This window comes from Desmodus rotundus, chromosome 2, assembly GCF_022682495.2.
Source record: "Desmodus rotundus isolate HL8 chromosome 2, HLdesRot8A.1, whole genome shotgun sequence".
In the NCBI taxonomy this organism is placed as follows: Eukaryota; Metazoa; Chordata; class Mammalia; order Chiroptera; family Phyllostomidae; genus Desmodus; species Desmodus rotundus.
The window spans coordinates 121,672,564-121,694,305 of record NC_071388.1 but is presented as its reverse complement, the minus strand read 5'-3'; the positions used below and the strand labels follow the sequence as shown (position 1 = coordinate 121,694,305).

The 21,742-nt window shown below is 36.0% G+C and overlaps 1 protein-coding gene across 2 annotated transcripts in view; it reads left to right on the top strand.

Moving 5' to 3' along the window:
* Positions 1–21,742, top strand: part of DPP10 (dipeptidyl peptidase like 10) — a 722,439-nt gene that overhangs the window by 543,915 nt on the left and 156,782 nt on the right. For both annotated transcript variants that reach the window (XM_024569627.4, XM_053918597.1), the window contains exons 6-7: positions 7,142–7,194; positions 7,293–7,374. In XM_024569627.4, the coding sequence (XP_024425395.1) occupies positions 7,142–7,194; positions 7,293–7,374 (135 nt within the window). The remainder of the gene's footprint in view (positions 1–7,141; positions 7,195–7,292; positions 7,375–21,742) is intronic.

Here is a 21,742-nt window from a genome sequence, read left to right as displayed (position 1 = left end):
CTAATGAGTAAATTAAAATGTTTAAGTAACCTGCTCAAGAAAACACAAGTTAAGACTTGGTCCCACAGAAATGACTTTGTTTTTCTAGTTCTAGAGAGATTGAGAGTTCATCTCTCATTCTGTTCCAAAACAATATTTATTTCTGCATTGACATGCTAGAGAGAAAACTAGTTTATAGGTAGTTAAATGATGTTTAAATTTATTTCAATGTAGTTGATAGCCTACTTGCTCCACTGGTAGCAATAGACCTTTAAGTGTTATTCAGGTTACCAAACCAGATATTTCCAACGATGACACACAGGACATATCACCAATTGGTATAAAATTAGCTTATTTTCAATAATTACTGCAAAAGTCTGGTATATGAAAAAAAATTGTAAAGAGTGGCATTGTCATTGACTTCTGGTATGGTAGTCACCACTATATTATGGTGAAGGTTACATGTTATATGTGATTTTTTTTTCTTCTTTATCCTCACCCAAGGACATGCTTATTGATTTTAGAGAAAGGGGAAGGGAGTGAGGGAGAAAGAGAGAGAAAGAGATAGGTGAGATAGATAGATAGATAGATGTGAAAGAGAAACATCCATCAGTTGCTACTCACACATGCCCCATCAGGGGGCTGAACCTGTAACCGACAGATGTGCCCTGACTGGGAATCAGACCCACAACCCTTCGGTTTATGGGAGGGTGCTCCAACGGAGCCACACTGGCCAGGGCTGAATCATTGAAGAACTAATGCAATGGACTGTCTTTGAAGTGGAATTTGGCATTCTAGACAACACTGAATTCCAAGAACAACTTGAAGAGATTTTTTTACTAAGATGGTTGTTAATTTATTTAACAAAGAATAAATCAGGAAACAATTTATTCTGCAAACTCAAAGGTCTTCTATTACATAATGAAGTATATTCTTTGCTGGCCAGTTGTTAATATGTAAGACAGGACAGATTATATCTTGGACACAATAGTTTTATATGAAAAATGGTGCTGAGGTAATATTTGGTGTCTGTCTGCTTTTAAGACTTGAGTCATCAGCTATCCATTTTCTTAAAATAAGTCTATTAAATGAAAACACATTTATCTCATGCAATCTCTCATTAGGTTGTCTGCTTTCATAGTATGCTGACAGTATTGTATTTTAAATCAGAGTGAATACACTATTTAATTCAGAGTGAGTAAACTTAAATGGTAAAATAACACAAAAAATCCTCTTTTTTCCAAATGGGAAGCCTACTAGACATAAATAAAGCAAGAGAAAGTAAAAATGTGACTTTACTGCATTCTGTGTGGTGAGGGCATCGTGAGGCCTGCAGGCTGACAGAATAACTGTTGTTGCTTTTTTGTGGCACATAGTCTGGTTTTTGTTTTTATCAAGTTCATTTTTATTTTATATATATATATATATATATATATATATATATATATATGGCATAAATAAAATCAAATTTAAGCAACACAAACTTTATGTTCTTCAGCAACATTTATATTCAGTCCCCCCAATCTTGAGTATTTTACTGTCTGCCCCTCACTGTAATGGTGATAAGATGAAAGAATCCTACCTGCTTCTTCTATGTGACAACACATTAAAACAATGAGTTGTGGAAAACTTGGTTAGAATCTCTGTTTTACTAGTTGTGTATCCTGAATGAATAATACCTTAAAATTTATGGGGAACATTAAGTGAGAAAACAAATGAAAGTAGATTAAAACACTGACAAGTATTAATTATACTTTTAATCCCCTTTCATATTTCTTTTTCCTTTTAATGAATAATGTTCAGTGTTCACAAAGCCCTTTTTATGTTAAAAAAAATAGGTAGAGAGAAGCTTGTAATTTTGTGACTTGCTCTTACTACATTGGAATATCCTACCTGATAATCTAGTTCTCTACTACATAATAAAAATAACTTTTTTGAACAATAGAATTACTGCTCACTCACCCTGCAAGGCATTTCATTATTCTAGAACAAGCCTGACATCATTATAACACGTCCAGAAGAAACAAATGCCCTTTTGCCTTTGCTGTCTTTTCTCTCACCGGCATTCTCTCATAAATGCTATTTGCTCAGAGACTTGCTTCCTCATAGGTTAATTTTCCAAACTGTTTTAGTCCATAGCAAAACATAATCCTACTTCAAATATTCTCCAGGCTATGAAAATACATGCTATTTATACCAATTTGGCAGTTGAACTGCTGTGCAGAAAACAGTTTGGCACTCAGAGATATAGTAAACATCTGGTTTAAGCATAAACTACTGAAGTACCCTATTCTTTTTCCTTGTAAGTGTAACTCTTCTTGACATGAATCCCCATAGATGTCTTAGGTAATAACTGATATTCCAAGAAAAAATTGTGAAAAACAGCTGAAGGAGAAGGAGATTTACATTTTTAATCTGCTATATTAGATCATTTTTCCAAAATGAAATCTCTCTTAACTGTGGTAATCACAATTAATTCATGCCTACTCCTGTCAATAAATCTTTGGATGGTGGCTTAATAGGTCTTTCAGAAATGAATCTTTTGCAAAGCTGTAGTCATGCTTCCTATCTGAGCTCCCTGAAAGAGTATGCAGAGAGAAAGTCACACTATGAGTTCTAACCAGACAGACACGAACTCAGTGGTGGCTCAGTTTCCTACTTAAACTTTCAGTGCTTCCAGAGCTATCATGTTATTTATGAATTACTGTATCTACTTCTTAAGGTTGCTTTAAACATTAAGTGACATATGTAAAGTACTCAAAAGAGTTCAGTACATAGTAAATGCTGATTTCAAGAATCAGCATTTATAGGGTTACTTTATAGGGTTAACTTAAGTTTGGTACACTAGCTACATTTTTCTCAGCTATATTAGTCCCTTCAATATCTAAGTCAACTGTTATATTTTTTATGATGCTATCTTGAAGCTGAACAGAATAATTACTTCTTGGAAAGCCTATAGGTTTATACTGTACAAGTCCTAATTTAATTATGACCAGTAACAGCACCCCATGACTAATAGAATGTTTCTTAAACTTGTCACTCTGACTGCATCAAGAGTTCCTTGGGAACAGAAATCAAATTTATTATAGCTTTTTATTTGGTAACATACTTAACATATGAGTTTGCACATAATTAGTATTCCATAAGTGTTTATAAACTGACAGACAACATATAAGAGAAAATAAAAGTTATCAACTGATACTCCTTTTTATTTTATTCTATCTTGTAGATAACTTTTATTATCACAATCTTTTTAATACTTCCAATGCAATGCTTGTGTCAAAAAAAGTTGCTTAATAAAGAGCTGATGAATGAATGCAGCTACTTTTTATTAGACAGCATGAATTCCACCACTCTGGATAACATCTATACCTTTCTTATTCAAGTTCTGGCAGGCCTTAAATAGGCCTCTTTTTACTTTCTTCCAATAATATCTAAGCCTATGTCTTTGTAGTAATATAGTCAAACTTCATTATTTGTGGATTCTGGATTTGCGAATTTGCCTAATTTCTACAGTTTCTCTGTAACCTCAAAATCAATACTCACTGTATCTCATCATCTGTGTGTGCAGAGCAGCAGAACATTGGAGATGCACACGGTGCACACTTTTCCCAGCTGAGATCAGAAAGGGTGACACTGTGCCTTCTTATTTCAGCTTTCATACTGTAAAACAGTGTCCTTTTCATGATCTTGTTTGTACTATGTTTTCCACATGCTGATGCTTTTTGTTAACGGTTTTGCTATTTAAAATACCCCTTGAACAAGTGCTGAGGTGTTGTTTAGTGTTCCGAGGTGCAAGAAGGCTCTGTTGTGCTCTACAGAGAAAATACTTGTGCAAGGTAAGCTTTGCTGAGGCATGAGTTATAATGCTCTTTGTTGGTCATGAGTTCCATGTTAATGAATTAACACTATGAAATATTAGATACAGTGACTTCATAAAAAAACTTAAATGAAACAAGATTATGTGTTGATTGGTTGATGAAACTGTTATAGCTAGAGGCGCACAGTAACCTAACCCTGTATTTGTCCAAAGAGGTGGTTCAGAACTTGCTAGTTCAGTGTTTATGATGACTTATAAAACATAACTACAGCAAGTAACGAGAATTGATTATACCATTCTTGGTAATTATTATTTGTCAATCAACCTCTTTGGGGGGATTCTCAAATAATGTAGAGATGATGGGAATCAAATTGCATTGCAGGATCTTATGATACTTTCTGTAATGAGACTTTCTGTATCTCCCAATGAATGCCTTTGGCATTGCAAGATTGAATGATTGGGCATTTCAAGAGTAAACTTTGATCAAGATTTTACATAGTGTATCTGAGTTTTGCCCCATTCCTGTTATCTTTGCTGTAACTATTCACACTCTGTAACAAGCAGTGAAATATCATTTGCAAAGATGGGATGAATGCGTGAATTGTGACTGTGAAATGCCTGTGTCCCCAAGGATCTCATCAAAGGGTCAGTTTGCCTCCCATTATACAGCAACTGAACTTTAGAGGAAACAGACTGTCTCTAACCTTAGCGACTCCAGTTTTGTCCTCTCATCATGAAACAAGATCTACTTAGTCCATCTGATAGGAACACCCAGGATAAGAGGGAATGAGAAATGTGAAAAAATAATAGAAATGTTATCTGAAGAAGGAGAAGAAGGAGGAGGAAAAGAAAGAGAGAGAGAGAGAGATGCAAATTAACATTTAGACCAGTGTATCTTAATACTGATGTTTACTAAAGCTAAATTCAATTCTCACTGAAAACTCCCCGTTTAAAATGACTGCAACACTAAGCAAACAAACAAAAAGAAACCTCTATCTCTAACGGTGTTCAAGATTCTTCATACCCCATACTCGTTATATTCTATTGTGTGCATAGAATGCCATTTTAATTATGGAAAGTTACAAAACAAGAACTGTTTGAAACCTGCTTGGAGTGCACGCACACACATATACACCAAAGACAGAGGAAAGAGCTCTAAACTAGAAATAAAGGGCTAGGTTCTAATTATCCGCAGATGGGAAACTGCTGGCTTTGTATGACACCTACAGATGAGGCCGAAACTCTGCAACTTGTTGCTAAAACCTGCTATGGGTTTGCAAGCAAGCCACTTTACTGTGGTCTTCTACCTCAGCACACCAGCTGAGAGAAGCAAATGCTGTATCAGGTTAAGAATAACAAAACAAAAAGTGGATTTATATATCTCCCTCTCCAAATCACATGATTTGGAGGACATCTAAGTCCTTTGGATTCATATGTTGAGTAGACGCAGCTACCTGTCTAATGAACATTATAGAAAGACACCAAATTTAATGGCTCTACCCAGTTTGTTCTCACTGGTTGTTTTGGCCTGCTTGACTAAAAGTAAGGCACAGTAACATTTTTTTTCTCTCTCTAGGTGGATGTGCCTAGAATTCAGGTACATTGTGTTAGGTAATTAACAGATGGAATGAATAGTCTCCTTTTAGCCATAATTTCATTTACACATTTGTCAGCTTTGAATACCAAGTGTTCACCTAGCAGTTTACTTTAGCAACAGAGATTTTTAAAAAGTTTATAGAGGTGGTCACATTTCTCACCTCTGTCAGCTATGTTAGCAAATTCGAGGTTCAAAATTTGTATTCAATATGGAAGTGTATAGAATACAATGTGAATGAACAGACACGAGGAAAAAATATTTTTACTTCTACAACTCTGTAGTGAAGGCAATCTTAATTAAATAATAGTTATTTCAAAACGAATAAAGCTTCCCTGTAAAATACAATATTATAACAAATAGGGGAGGATTGTCACTGCACTGCAGAGAAAACACTAGTGCTTTACCAGATATGTGGCCAACCATGTTTAATTGAAGCTATTACTGCACTAGGAAGAAATAACAATTTGACTTCTAGGGAGTTTTAATTGGTAGCGTTATATTTGTGCAATGTACATCCACTACAGGAATAAAATAAGCTTTTTATAATTGCATGCTGAAAATAGAAGTATAAATTCTGTAAATCCTCAAAATAATAATACAAGTTAATATGGCTAGATAGAAATGTTCTCCACTAGACCACATAGCTTAGAGAAAAATAGTTTTCTCTGAAATGTAACATATTTATCATCTTTTTCACTAACCAATCTTTTGCAGTTTTTCAAGAACAGACTCATTTACTCTATTCCACTATTTCATCTCTAATTACTGAGAACCAAAATGTAGAGATAGCTTTGCATCATCCACTATGGTCCCATTTTGGGGATTTAATGTCACCCATCATGGGACCTGTGATCCTGGGGAAGATGGGCTTTAAAAAGAAACAGAGTTCTTTATAAGATGGTACTAAAATCTCTTGAAGATCACCTATTTGTAACCAACTATTTGAGGTATGATTTTCAACTCTGACTATGAAGGGTTTGGGGAGCAGTTTATCCCATTTTGTTTCAACAAAAAAACGCTTCAAGATATGTGAGTTTTTCTCCATCAGAATCATTACTCAACAAATACCTATTGCATGTTGCATGCAAACATGACACCATATTAGGTAATGTGGAGGATGCAAAGGTAACACACAACTGTACCCAACACCATTATAATCGGAAAAGGAGACATATAATTAAAATAGTTATATACTTTATACTACAGGGTGAGAATGTCCTGAGAGTCAGAGTAAACTGTGAGAGAGATGGAATAGGAGGAAAAATTTCCACCTGAGTTAGGGTGGGGTGACCTTTTAAAAAAGGGGGAAATGTTAAGGATATACAAAGAAAGTTTGTCTAATGTGATTGAGGAATAGACTAGGTAAAGTAGTGGAGGATAAAGGTGGAGAAATAGGTAGACTACAAATACCAAAATCCTTGAGCATTGACTAAACGATGTGAACTTTATTTTATGGGTAATGAGGAATCACTAAATATTTTAAACAAGATGGAATTATAATCACAATTATACTAAGTGCAGAGTGGATTCAATAAGGGACATGACTGCTAGTTGGAAAAAAAAATTTAGAAGGCTATTGCAGGAAGGCCCAGAGAAGGTAATAAACTCAAAAACTGAGGTATTTCACATTTTGATTTCTCTTTAAAACCAATTCTTGGATTTGCTGGAATTTAATAAGAACATATATACATATTAAGATAGAGCCTTTATTTTAAATGGTCAATAACTTTTTTTTATTATTTCAGATTTTTCATTATTCATATACCGCTTCATATGTGATTTACAACATACACACTAGGTAAGATCTTTGATTTTCTGGTTTTCATGAGAAACTGTCCAACTAAATTATTGTAGATGTCAATTTTTTTCACGTAATAATATTTACCTTTTTTCAAGGGAAGTTTGGGAGTTAAACCCTCCAGAAGTAGAGGACTCTGTCTTGCAGTATGCGGCCTGGGGTGTCCAGGGGCAGCAGCTGGTAAGCACAGGCATTGGAATGCACCAAGTACTGTCAGTCTGGGCCCTGGGGAGAATGTTACACTGCCTTGTAAAGATTGTCATTATATGTGATGCTTTCTTTTCCTTTTTATATCTTTTATCTAGTGTTTTGATTTAAGAACATATCAAATAACACTAGTATTATTTCCTCATTTAATTAAAATATTTTATAGATTAATGCATGATTATTAGTTAATCATGCTAGTTATTTATTTATTACAGCTTTACTAGTTTATAGTGCTAGTTAATAATAAAACCTAAAAGAGAGTCAAGAATACTAGGATCTAGTTCTGTGACATTTACATTATGTAATTTTGCCAATTTTATGTTTTCTTAAACATTGTTCAAGGTAAAAATTCCAGACAGAAGTCTACGTTTGACAATGTTCTTTTAAGAGAGAATTTTTAAATGATATCTTTAAATTATCACAAGCTCAAAAAAAGAATTGTTGATGTATTAAGCAGCTTGAGCAACATTATATTTGTGCACATGTCTCAAGGTGCCTGTATAAAGACTTCAAGCAATTACTGCTCTGGAAGTGGTGTTGCTTGCTTGTACGACAGGCTCATGAGCAGATGTACTTACTCAGTGCAAACTGATTTCTGTTATGCGAGGGTTTATATGTCTACAGGCAACAATGTGAGAGGTTCCTTTTTTCTCTAACCTTACCAACACCTGTCTTTTTTCAAACTACTTTATTGTGTTAATAGTGACAGTATTGTTTCTTCCATTCCAAGTTTTATACTGTCCATTTTGTTATAATCTTGCACTGGCTACACTATGTGTCCAGCTGCATGTCGTTTATTAAACGGAACCCTGCTTGTAGTTATGGATGACTTTGTCCTTTGCTTCTTGTGATTTTCAATTTCCTATTATATGCACATTAACTTTTAAAAAGTAAATGTTATTTTATAAAAGACTTTATTTATTTTTATATTTTATTGTTCAAGTACAGTTTGTCTCCAAAAATGTCTCCATTTTTCTCCCATCACTTTCCCACACCCCACCCACCACACCATCCCCCCTCACTCATACACCCCTGTTTGGCTTTGTCCATGGGTCCTTTATCCATGTTCCTTGACAACCCTTCCCCTTCCTACTAAAAAAAGATTTAAAAAACTTATTTTATTATGGTTTTAGGGTTAAGTTTTACATTTTTTTAAAAATAAATTTTGGTAACTTATACAATTTTAAAAACCATTCTCACCTAAATTTTCAACTTTAAACAATATTTTTAGGTATTAGGTATGGTTTTTGGTGTTCTTTTAATATTTGCATTTGTTTTATTTTCTTTTGTCCTAATATTATTTATAAGTATTTTTCTCTATTTTCCATGATAAACTGGTGAATATTTGTAAATATTATACTTATTTTCTCAAGAAGCCAAATTCTATATGTATCCAGTCCTTTCCATTATTGTGTTAGTGTTTGCTTTTTCCTTTCTAATACAAACACTGAAGACTATAAAATTATTTCTAAATTTTGCTTAATCTTCATTCAACATGTTTGATACTAATATTTTAATAGTATTTAATTTGAACATTTAAAAAATTGTTATTGTATATTCTAATTTTAGGTGGATCATTTTGATGTTTGATTTTTTAAATATCATTTTGTATTAGTTTCAGGTGTACAGCATACTTGTTAGACAATGTATACTTTGCAGAGTGTTCCCTTAATATACTTAGTACCTACGTGGCACCATATATACATACATACTATATTTCTTATGCTGTACTTTATACCCCTGTGACTATTCTGTAACTAGCCATCTGTACTTTATAATCCTTTCATTTTTTTCACCAAGTTCTCATATCACCCTCCCCTCTATTTCTAGCAACCATCAATTTCTACTCCATATCTATGAAACTGTTTCTGTTTGTTCATTTATATTATTCTTTGGATCTCACATATAAGTGAAATCATATGTTATTTGACTTTCTCTGACTTATTTCACTTGGCATAATACCCTCTAGGTCCACTCATGCTGTTGCAAATGGTAAGATTTCATTCTCTTTTATGGCCAAGTAATATTCCATTGTATATATGTACCACCAATTTTTTATCCACTCATTTTTGATGGGCACTGGGGTTAATTCCAAATTTTGGCTATTTGTAAATAATGCTGCAATAAACATAAGGGAGCACATATTTTTTTTTGATTTAGTGTTTTAGGTTTCTTTGGCTATATACCCAAATATAGAATTGCTGGATTATAAGACATTTACATTTTTCTTCTTCTTTTTTTTTTTGTTTAGCTTTTTTTATTTGTTGTTCAAGTACAGTTATCTCCACTTTCCTCCCACTACTCTCCCCTACCCCAACCAATCTCACCTCCCACCTTTAATCCTGCCCCCCTTTGGCATTCTCCATGTGGCCTTCATACATGTTCCCTGATGACCATTCCACTTCTTTCACCCATTGTCCCCCTCCTCCTTCCCCTCTGGTTACTGTCAGTTTGTTCTTTATTTCATTGTCCGATTATATTTTGCTTGCTAGTTTGTTTTGTTGATTAGGTTCCACTCATAGGTCAGGATCATATGGTATTTGTCTTTCACATCCTCACTTATTTCACTTAACACAATGCTCTCCAGGTCCATCCATGCTGTTGCAAAGAGTAGGAGCTCCTTCTCTCTTTCTGCTGTGTAGTATTATTCCATCGCATAAATGTAGTTTTATACAGAAAACTAAAACCATAGTTGTTTGATCCACTCATTTACTGATGGACACTTAAGTTACTTCCAGCACTTGGTAATTGTAAATTGTGCTGCTATGAACATTAGGTTTCAAAGGTTCTTTTGAATTAGCATTTCAGGATTCTTAGGGTATAATCCCAGCAGTGGAATTGCCAGGTCAAAAAGCAGGTACATTTTCAGTTTTTTGAGGAAATTCCATACTGTTTTCCACAGTGGCTGCACCAGTCTGCATTTTCAACAACAGTGTACTAGGGTCCCCTTTTCTCCACAACCTCTCCAGCACTTGTTTGTTGACTTGTTTATGATGGCCATTCTGATCACTGTGAAATGGTATCTCATTGTGGTTTTAATTTACATCTCTCTGATGGCTAGTGATGCTGAGCATACATACCTTCTTATGCCTTTGGGCCCTACGTATGTCCTCCTTGGAGAAGTGTCTGTTCAGTCTTTTTCCCATTATTTAACTGGATTGTTGGTCTTCCTGGAGAGGAGTTGTGTGAGTACTTTATATATTTTGGAGATCATACCCTTGTCTGAGGTATCATTTGCAACTATATTTTCCCATATGGTGGTTCTCTTTTTATTTTGCTGATGTTTTCTTTAGTTGTGCAGAAGCATTTCATTTTGATGAAGTCCCATTTGTTTGTTCTTTCCATTATGTCCTTTGCTCTAGGAAACATATTGGTGAAACTATTGCTGTGTGGAATATCTGGTATTTTCCTGCTTATGTTCTCCTCTAGGACTTTTATGGTGTTACAACTTATATTTAAGTCTTTTAACCATCTTGAGTTTATTTTTGTGTGTGGTGTAAGTTGGTGGTCAAGTTTCATGTTTTTTCATGTAGCTGTCTAGATCTTCCAACACTATTTGTTGAAGAGGCTATTTTTACTCCATTTTTTGCTTCTGCCCTCTTTGTCAAATATTAATTGACAATAGAGACTTGGGTTTTTTTCTGGGCTCTCTATTCTGTTCCATTGATCTATATATCTGTTCTTATGCCAGTACCAGAATGTTTTGATTTCCATGGCCTTATAATATAGTCTGATGTCCCCATTTGCTATAGCAAAAAGAAACATAAAGTACCTAGGAAAAAACCTAACCAAGTAGGTAAAGACTTGTACTCAGAAAACTACAGAACATTGAAGAAATTAAGGAAGACACAAATAAATGGAAACATATACCGTATTCATGGATTGTAAGAATTAACATCATCAAAATGTCCATACTACCCAAAGCAATTTATAGATTCAATGCAATCCTTATTAAGTTACCAATGACTTATTTCACAGATATAGAACATTTCAAAAATTTATATTGAACCATAAATGACCCTGGATAGCCACAGACATTTTGAGAAAGAAGTACATTTTTCATTTTTGAAGCAAACTTCATACTGATTTCCACAGTGGCTGTACAAATCAGTATTCCCGCTAACAGCGTCCTGGGGTTCCGTTTTCTCTACATCCATCCCAGCACTTCTTTTTTATTTATTGATGATTGCATTCTGGCAGGTGTGAGGTGATATCTCATTGTGGTTTTAATTTGCATTTATCTCATGATAGTGACACTGAGTGTCTTTTTATTTCTATTTGCCATCTGTAAGTCCTCTTTCGAAAAGTGTCTATTCAGGTCTTCTGACCATTTGCTACTTTAATTTGATTGTTTTATTTTTTCTTGAATATATTTTATTGATTATACTATTACAGCTTTCCCATTCTCCCCCTTTATTCCCCTCTATGCTGCACACCCACTCCCACCCACATCCCCCCCTTTACTTCATGTTCATGGGTTGTACATGTAAGTTCTGTAGCTTCTACACTTCCTATACTATTCTTAACCTCCCCCTGTCTATTTTCTACCTACTATTTATGCTACTTATTCTGTGTACCTTTTCCCCCTTTTCCCCCCTCCCATTCCCCCACTGATAACCCTCTATGAGATCTCTGTTTCTGTGATTCTGTTCCTGTTCTAGTTGTTTGCTTAGTTTGCTTTTGTTTTTGTTTTAGATTCACTTGTTAATAACTGAGTTTGTTGTCATTTCACAGTTCATATTTTTTATCTTATTTTTCTTAGATAAGTCCCTTTAACATTTCATATAAGAAGGGCTGGGTGATGATGAACTCCTTGAACTTGACCTTATCTGGGAAGCACTTGATCTGCCCTTCCATTCTAAATGAGAGCTTTGGTGGATAGAGGAATCTTGGATGGAGGTCCTTGCCTTTCATGACTTGGAATACTTCTTTCCAGTCCCTTCTTGCCTGCAAGGTTTCTTTTGAGAAATCAGCTGACAATCTTATGAGAACTCCTTTGTAAGTAACTGTCTCCTTTTTTCTTGCTGCTTCTAAGATTCTCTCCTTATCTTTAATCTTGGGTAATGTAATTGTGGGGTGCTTTCATGTGTGCTTCCTTGGGTCCAACCTCTTTGGGACTCTCTGAGCTTCCTGGACTTCCTGGAAGTCTATTTCCATTGCCAGATAAGGGATGTTCTTCATTATGTTTTCAAATAAGTTTTCAATTTCTTGCTCTTTCTCTTCTTTTGGCATCCCTATGATTCAGATGTTGGAGTGTTTAAAGATGTCCTGGAGGTTCCTAAGCCTCTCCTCATTTTTTAAACTTATTCTTTCTTCATTCTGTTCTGGTTGAATGTTTCTTTCTTCCTTCTGCTCCAAACCATTAATTTGAGTCCTGGTTTCCTTCCTGTCAATGTTGGTTCCCTGTACATTTTCCTTTATTTTACTTTTCATAGCCTTCAGTTTTTCCTCTATTTTGAGACCATACTCAACCATTTCTGTGAGCATCCTGATTACCAGTGTTTTGAACTGTGCATCTGATAGGTTGGCTATCTCTTCATTGCTTAGTTGTATTTTTTCTGCAGCTTTGATTGTTTCTTTTATTTGGGCCACTTTTTTTTTTTTTTTTTTTTTTTTTTTTGTCTCGGCGTGCCTGTTATGTAGTAAGAGGCAAAGTAAGGGGCAGAGCCTTAGGTCTTCACCATAGCAGGGCAACCCACCTCACTGTGTTGTGATGCTCTAAGTAGGGGTGGGTACAAGAGGGAACAGTACCACCTGCCCTCCCCTCTGCCTGTTTTCAGTCACTTGCCCTGATACCCACAATCAAATTGGGCCCTTCTGGTGCTGATTCCCAGTTGGCTGGGGTTGTGTATGTTCTAGGACCCTATGGGTCTCTCCAACAAACTCTCCCGTGAGACTGAAAGTTTCTCCCACTGCCTCTTCAACCCCCACAGGTGTTTCTGTCAGAGACTTTGAGGCTTTATTTCCTTATGCTAGAACCCTGGGTTGCGCCGTCTTGCCCACCCAGGTCCTCCAGCCCCGTTCCTTGCCTAGTTCTCTCTGCCTGGTTTCCCATCTCTGCCCCTCCTACCGGTCTGGATGAATGTTTCTTCTTTAACTCCTTGGTTGTCAGACTTCCATACAGTTCAATTTTTTATCAGTTCTTATTGATTTTTGTTTTAAAATTTGTTGTTGTCTTCTTTTGGTTGTGCAAGGAGGCAACAGTGTGTCTACTTATGCCTTCATCTTGACCAGAAGTCTAGTTTTTTGTATATTTTTTAAAATTTTTATTGTTATTCAATTACAGATGTCTGTCTGCATTTTCTCCCCATCCCTCCACTCCACCACAGCCAAACCCACCTCCCTCCCCACCTCCACCCTCCCCCTTGATTTTGTCCATGTGTCCTTTACAGTAGTTCCTGTAATCCCCTCTCCTCACTGTCCCCTCCCCACTCTCCCCTGCCCATTGCTAGATTGTTCTTAACTTCAATGTCTCTGGTTATATTTTGTTTGCTTTTTTCTTCTGTTGATTATGTTCCAGTTAAAGGTGAGATCGTATGGTATTTTTCCCTCACCATCTGACTTATTTCACTTAGCATAATGCTCTCCAGTTCTATCCATGCTGTTACAAAGGTAATTTGATTGTTTTTTGACGTTGAGTTATATAACTTCTCTATAAATTTTGGATATTACCCCCTAATCAGATACCTCATTGACAAAGATCTTCTCCCATTCATTAGATTGACTTTTCCTTTCTTTTTTTCTTTTTTATTGAATTTATTGGGGTGACATTAGTTAATAAAATTATATTGGTTCTATTGTAAAATTCTGTAATACATCAGTATGTTAACTTTTTATTTTGTTGATGATTTCTTTTGCTGTACAAAACATGTTTAGTTTGATATAATGCTCTTTATTTTTTCTTTGTTTCCCTTGCCCAAGGGGATATATCAGAAAAAATTATTGCTAAGAGGATTGTTTGAGATTTTACTTCCTATGTTTTCTTCTAAGAGTTCTACAGTTTTGAGGCTTAAATTTAAATCATTACTCTGTTTTGGGTTTATTTTTGTCTATGGTATAAGAAGGTGTTCTAGTTACTTTTTTGACCTGTATATGACCAATTTTCTCAACACCATTTATTGAATAGACCTTGTTTACCCCATTGCTTGTTTTTGCCTCCTTTGTCAAATACTAATTGCCCTTATAGGCATTTTTTTTCCTGGGCTTTCTAATCTGATCGATTAATCAACATGTCTGCTTTTATGCCAGAAACATACTATTTTGATTACTATAGGGTTATAGTATAGTTTGATATCAGGTAGCATGATACCTTCAACTTTGTTTTTTATCATAATTCTGTGACTTTTCACTGTCTTTTGTGGTTCATATAAATTTTTGGATTATTAATTCTAGTTGTGTGAAGTATACAATCAGTATTTTGATAGAATTTTCATTCAATATATAGATTGCTTTGGGTATTATGAACATTTTAATTATGTTAATTCTTCCAATTTATGGCTTTCTCTTATTTATATTTTCTTCAATTTCTTTCTTTGGTGTCATAATGTTCTGAGTACTGATCTTTTACATGGTTGGTTAAATTTATTTCTACATATTTAATTTTTATGAAATTGTTAATGGATTGTTTTCTTAGTTCACTTTTCTGATAGTTCATTATTTGTGTACAAAAATGCAACTGTATCCAAGTATTAATTTTGTATCCTGCTAGTTCACTAAATGCACTTATCAGTTCTAGTAGTTTTTTGGTGGAATCTTTACGGTTCTGTCTATACACTATAATGTCATCTGCAAATAGTGACTGTTTTACTTCTTTTTTAAAAAACATTTCTGATGGATCTTATTTCTTCTTATTGCCTAATTGTTGTGGCTAGGACTTCCAGTACTGTGTTATATTAGTGTAATGAAACTGAACATCCGTCCTGTTCCTTATCTTAAGGGGAATACTTTTAATTGTCCCCAGCGGAGGATGATGTTAGCTGTGGGTTTGTCACATATGGCCTTTATTATGTTGAGGCAAGTTCCCTCTATTCTTACTTTGCTAAGAGTTCTTGTCATAAATAGGTACAGGATTTTGTCCAATGCTTTTCTTTATCTATTGATATGATCATATAATTTTTATCCTTCATTTTATTTATGTGGTATCCCATGTTAATTGATTGTGAATATTGTACCAATCCTGTGTCCCAGGAATAAGTCCCATTTGATCATGGTGTATGATCTTTTTAATGTATTGCAGGAATTGTTTTGCTAATATTGTGTTGAAGATTTTCACATCTGTGTTGCCAAGAGATATTGCCTACAATTTTGTTTATTTGTAGTGTCTTTATCTGGTTTTGGAATTACAGTAATGCGGGCCTCGTAAAATGAGCTTAGGAGTCTTCTTTCCTCTGAAATTTTTGGAATGGTTTGGCAAAGTTAGGTGTTCTTATTTGAATGTTTGGTAAAATTCACCTGTGAAGCCATTTGGTCTCATGCTTTTGTTTGGTGTGAGGTTTTTTTTTGGGGGGAGGGCGTTTAATAATACTTCTGTTCCAGTAGTTGTCATGAGTCAGTTCGGATTTCTGTTTCTTCTTAATTCAGTTTTAAAAAATAGTGTTTATCTAAGAATTTATCTATCTCTTCCTTATACTCCAATTTGTTGGCACATAGTTCTTTGTAAGTTTTTCTTATAATACTTTGTGTTTCTGTGGTGTCAGAAACACGAGCAAAAATAAGTGGATTTTTTTTGCTTATGTTGCTTCTCTCTTATTTCTGATTTTATTTGTGTCCTCTATTCTTTTTTCTTGATGAATCTAGTTAAAGATTTATTAATCTTTTTTATCTTTTCAAAGAATGAGTTCTTAGTTTCATTGATCTTTTGTATTAATTTTTAGTCTCTATTTCATCTATATCTGCTCTGATTTTTATTATTTCTTATTTTCTACTCACTTTGAACTTTGTTTGTTGTTCTTTTTCTAGTTCCATTAAATGTAAAGTTAGGTTGTTTATTTGAGGTTGTTGTTATTTATTAAGGTAAGCTTGTAATGCTATGAATTTCCCTCTTAGGACTGCTCTAGCTGTGTTCCATAAATTTTGACTTATTTTGTGTCATTTTTTTTTTGATCTCATGGTGTCTTTTGATTTCCTTACTTACGTCAGTGTTAACCCATTCACTATTTAATAACATGTTATTTAAACTCCATGTCTTTGTGTGTTTTCAGTTTTCTTCTTGTGATTTCTATTTTCATACCATTATGGTCAGAGAAGATGTTTGATATAATTTCAATGTTCTTAAATTTAAAAGACTTGGTTTGTGTCTTAACATATGATCTATCCTAAAAAATGTTCCATGTGCTCTTAAAAATGTATAATCTGCTACTTGGGATGAAATGTTCTGAAGATATCAATTAAATTCACCTGATCTAGTGTGTCATTTAAGGCTGATATTTTCTTTTTGATTTTCTGTCTGGAAGATCTAGCCATTGATCTCAATGGGATGTTAAAATCCACTTACTATACCTGTGTAACTGTTGATCTCTCCCTTTATGTCCATCAAAAATACTTTATATATTATGTGCTCCTATGTTGGGTTCATAAATATTTACAAGGGTTATATCCTCTTGTTGATTATCTCTTTATCATTATGTAATACCCTTCTTTGTCTCTTATGATAGCCTTTGTTTTAAAGTCCACTTTATCAGACATAAGTATTGATACATTCATACCCAGCCTTTTTATAAATTTTTATTTGCATGAAATACCTTTCTCAGTATTTTCACTTACAGCATGCATGTGTTTTGTTTCTGATGTGGACTTTTGTTTCTCTTGTAGACTGCGTATACGAGGCTGTCCAGAAAAAGTCCAACCATTGTTAATATAATGAGAATGATTTTGTGACAATGATGTAATCTGGCAGTCAAGGAGGGTGGAATGGAATGCACATGCGTGAACAATGATGATTTCACTATACTAGTCAGTAAAGGTGGTTGACACTGTTGAGTGAGCATTTGTACTGTGTGGCCATCACATTCAAAATGACTGAGCAAGTAGAACAACAAATTTGCATCAAATTTTGTGTTAAGCTTGAACATTCTTCTACAGAAACTATTTGGATGATTCTGAAGTATGCACCTATGGGCAACTGGTGATTGGCAGCTTCATCACAACAACATGCCCATTCATGCATCACATCCTGTGCACAGTTGGGTTATGTGGACCTTCCTGTTGTAGTTGAGTCTTGATTACTGTTGGCCCATCCATGTGATCAATCCTCAGGCTGGCTGACTGTGAGGATCAAACTTGACCACAGTGTATGACCTTCTGTGCTGGTGCTAACAACATAAATTGGTATTTGCCCCATCCAGCAGGGTCTGGTTCCTGCCAAGTTCCCCCTTTGAATTTTCCACTTGTATTATTGTTGGGTCCTGTTCTGATGTGGTTGTAAGCCTGCCACTCAGTGTGTTGTTTTGGGGGGCTTTTGGGTGGGATCTGATGTAGGTCCATGTCTGACCCATTTAGCCCTAGGCTAAATGTTTGAAGTTACAAAGCAATCCACTGTTTATGGATGCCTGTGCTGGGCCTGGTTATGTGTGGGAAATATAAGGCTCCCCACACATGTTGGTTTGCACCAGCACTGAGCCTGGGAGCAGGTCAGCAAATGACCTAGGAAACTCCAAGATTCACCTCTACCTGCTTCTGCCTGTTAACTGCCTGTTAGCTGCCTGCTAGACTCAGTCACTGAAAGAGCCTCTGTCTGTATGTTATTTGTGTGAGGTAGGTTCTCAATGAGTCACCATGTAGGGCATTGTGGTGTTAACCAGACTGATACAGATTTAAACTGGTGCCACTGCTGGATCTGAGGACGTTCATTAAAAGTCCCAGAGAACACCAAGGCTAGCTGCCACCCCTGCTAGGTTCCTACAAACCTTTGTAGTGGTGTAGAGTCTCAGAATAATTGGGGGAAATCAGCAGAATTCGTCAGGCCCACACTAACCAAGATTTGGCTATTTGAAGGTAGGGCTTTGTACCACTGGGGTATGGCAGGGAAATAGGGCCTCTGTCCCAGAATTATTCAACTTAGTATGTCCAGATTCTGCCCAGAACCTCCTGGAGAGCCCCAGCTTGGTGAGGCCAGTCACTGGGAGTCAGGAAGGTGGGGCTAGTAAAACTCCCATGATGAAGGGTTTCTGGTCAAGTATGTGGGGTCAGTGGCCCAGTTTTCCATAGCCACACAACTCAGTCACCAACACCCCTGAGTCAATCTGGACCTCCACCGGGCATGAACTCTGGAGGGCAGTTTGACACAGCATCTGGAAGGTGGGGTTATTTCATTCCTGTAGACTGATGCTATATGGAGGAGAGTGTGCAACCCAAGAAAGATCTGTGGTGTGGGAGAGAGACTCAACACAGGGATGCTGTTGGGTGTTCCTTCTGCTCTCTCTCCAGAGCCACAAAGCCCAGTTTCTCTCACATAACTCTTGTCTGCTCTGCCTTACTTCTGCTGGAGCTCAGGCTGTGAAGGAGAGTTGTGTGTTGGTCCTTTAAGAAGGTGCCTGGGTTTCTAGCAGACACTTATATCTCACTGACAGAATCCTGCTGATTTTCACAGCCAGATATTATGTAAGTGCCTCTTCCTGACTTTAGTGTCTGGGCTAGGGATCCTGGCATTGGGTTAGGACCCCATACTCTTTGGAGGAAACCTTTTGCAGCTGAGATACCCCTCTGGATTCTCAGCTGCCACGTGTGAGTAGTGGGGAGGGTCAAACCCATTTTGAGTCTCTGTCTTTCCCAGCAGTGTGCATGTGGCTTCTGTAAACCCTTGTTTTTAAGATTTCTGTTCAACTAGTCTTCAGTTGGTTATTCAGGTTTTTTCCCCCCTATATTTTAGTTGTAATTCCAGTTTGGTCCTAGGAGGAAGTGAATGTAACTTTCTCCTACTCTTTCACCATCTTGCATCCTCTGACATTTTTATTTATATTACAATCATGTAGAATGATTGTTGTTAAAACGATTTGTAGAGTGCAGAAACAAATCTTTAGAATAGTGACTTTGAAATTGATTGGACTTGATTTATAGCTTCATATAGCTTTCATAAATGTTTCTATGTCATATAAATAATATTTTATATATACCTATTAGATCTCTTAATAACCATTTTAATTCTGTTTTTAACCAGTGCTAGTTGGTATATAATCTTTTCCATTAGTGCCCTATCAGTTTTGCATTATATAATTTGAACTACATTTTGAAGAATGAGTGGTTTTTAATGTTAAATAAACCTAATGTTAAAATAAATTGAGTTTCTCAATATCCTTATTGATATATTTGCTCTATTTACCTTTAAAAGTTCTGATTGACTAAGCCTTACATTTAACAGAACTTTTTAAAAGAAGTTAAAATCATTTAAATTTGTTAAAATTAGAATTGCTGCATAAAGAACAGCTTGGCAGGCTGAGGTATGTTTGTTTTTTCCCACAAGCCACAAATTCCATTATGTAAAATAGAAATATCTATACCGTTATCTCTATGATGATTATTGGATAAATATAAGTATTTCTCTTAAAAAGGTAAATATTGTCATTTTAATTTCATTTTATAAACCTAAGAAACAATTTCTTATGCAGAACAGCGAGATAGGGAACTAGTACTAGAGATTTCACATCACAAGAAGGCTGCAGAATAACATACTATTACTTAATGATGTTTCTTTTCATTGAAAAACTTTTGGACCTGAAATATCCTAGAAGTAAATACACCTGAGACAGAATTTCTGCCAGTGATTTGTCATATGATTGTTGCCAAGCATTTTTCCTCTTGAAACCTCATTTTTATCAGCAGCAAAATGAGAGCACTTGAGTGTGCTTTTTTCCCTCATTCATATTACATTCTATAATATAATTCTAAGCATTATTTTATAATTTTTAAAAACTGTCATTATTATTTTTTTAAAAATTTTATTTTTTAATATATTTATTGATTATGCTATTACAGTTGTCCCATTCCCCCCCCCACTCCACTCCATCCTGCCCACCCCCATCCCTCCCACATTCCCCCCCTATAGTTCATGTCCATAGGTCATACTTATAAGTTCTTTGGCTTCTACATTTCCTACACTATTTTTACCCTCCCCCTGTCTATTTTCCATCTATCATCTATGCTACTTATTCTCTGTACCTTTCCCCCCCTCTCCCCCTCCCACTCCCCTATTGGCAACCCTCATGTTCTAGTTGTTTGCCTAGTTTGCTCTCGTTTTTGTTTTATGTGTGGTCGTTAATAACTGTGGGTTTGCTGTCATTTTTACTGTTCCTATTTTTGATCTTCTTTTTCTTAGGTAACTCCCTTTAACATTTCATATAATAAGGGCTTGGTGATGATGAGCTTCTTTAACTTGACCTTATCTGAGAAGCACTTTATCTTCCCTTCCATTCTAAATGATAGCTTTGCTGGATACAGTAATCTTGGATGTAGGTCCTTGCGTTTAATCTTGGGTAATGTAATGATGATGTGCCTTGGTGTGTTCCTCCTTGGGTCCAGCTTCTTTGGGACTCTCTGAGCTTCCTGGACTTCCCAGAAGTCTATTTCCTTTGCCAGATTAGGGAAGTTCTCCTTCATTATTTGTTCAATTAAGTTTTCAATTTTTTGTTCTTCCTCTTCTCCTTCTGGCACCCCTATAATTCGGATGTTGGAATGTTTCAAGATGTCCTGTAGGTTCCTAAGCCTCTCCTCATTTTTCCAAGTTCTTGTTTCTTCATTCTTTTCTGGTTGGATGTTCCTTTCTTCCTTCTGGTCCATACCATTGATTTGAGTCCCAGTTTCCTTCTCATCACTATTGGTTCCCTGTACATTTTCCTTTGTTTCTCTTAGCATAGGCTTCATTTTTTCATCTGTTTTTCGAATAGATTCAACCAAGTCTGTGAGCATATTGATAACCAGTGCTTTGAACTGTGCATCCGATAGGTTGGCTATCTCTTCCTCGCTTAGTTGTATTTTTTCAGGAGCTTTGAAGTGTTCTGTCATTTGGGCCATTTTTTTTTTGTTTGTCTGTCTTGGCGCGTCTGTTACTTTAAGGGGCGGAGCCTTAGGTGTTCACCAGGGCGGGGTAACGCTGGTCGCTGTGCTGTGACGCTGTACGTGGGGGCGGGGCCGAGTGGGAGCAATGGCGCCCGCCTCACTCTCCTCCGGCTTTCAATCTTTCACTCCGCTACCCACAATCAAACTGGGCCACTCTGGTGCTGGTTCCGGAGTAAGTGGGCCTGTGCACACTCTAGGCCCCTGTGGGTCTCTCCAACAACCTCTCCTGTGAGGCTGGGAGTCTCTCCTGCTGCCGCCCCAACCCCCACGGGCGTTTTCAATCAGAGGTTTG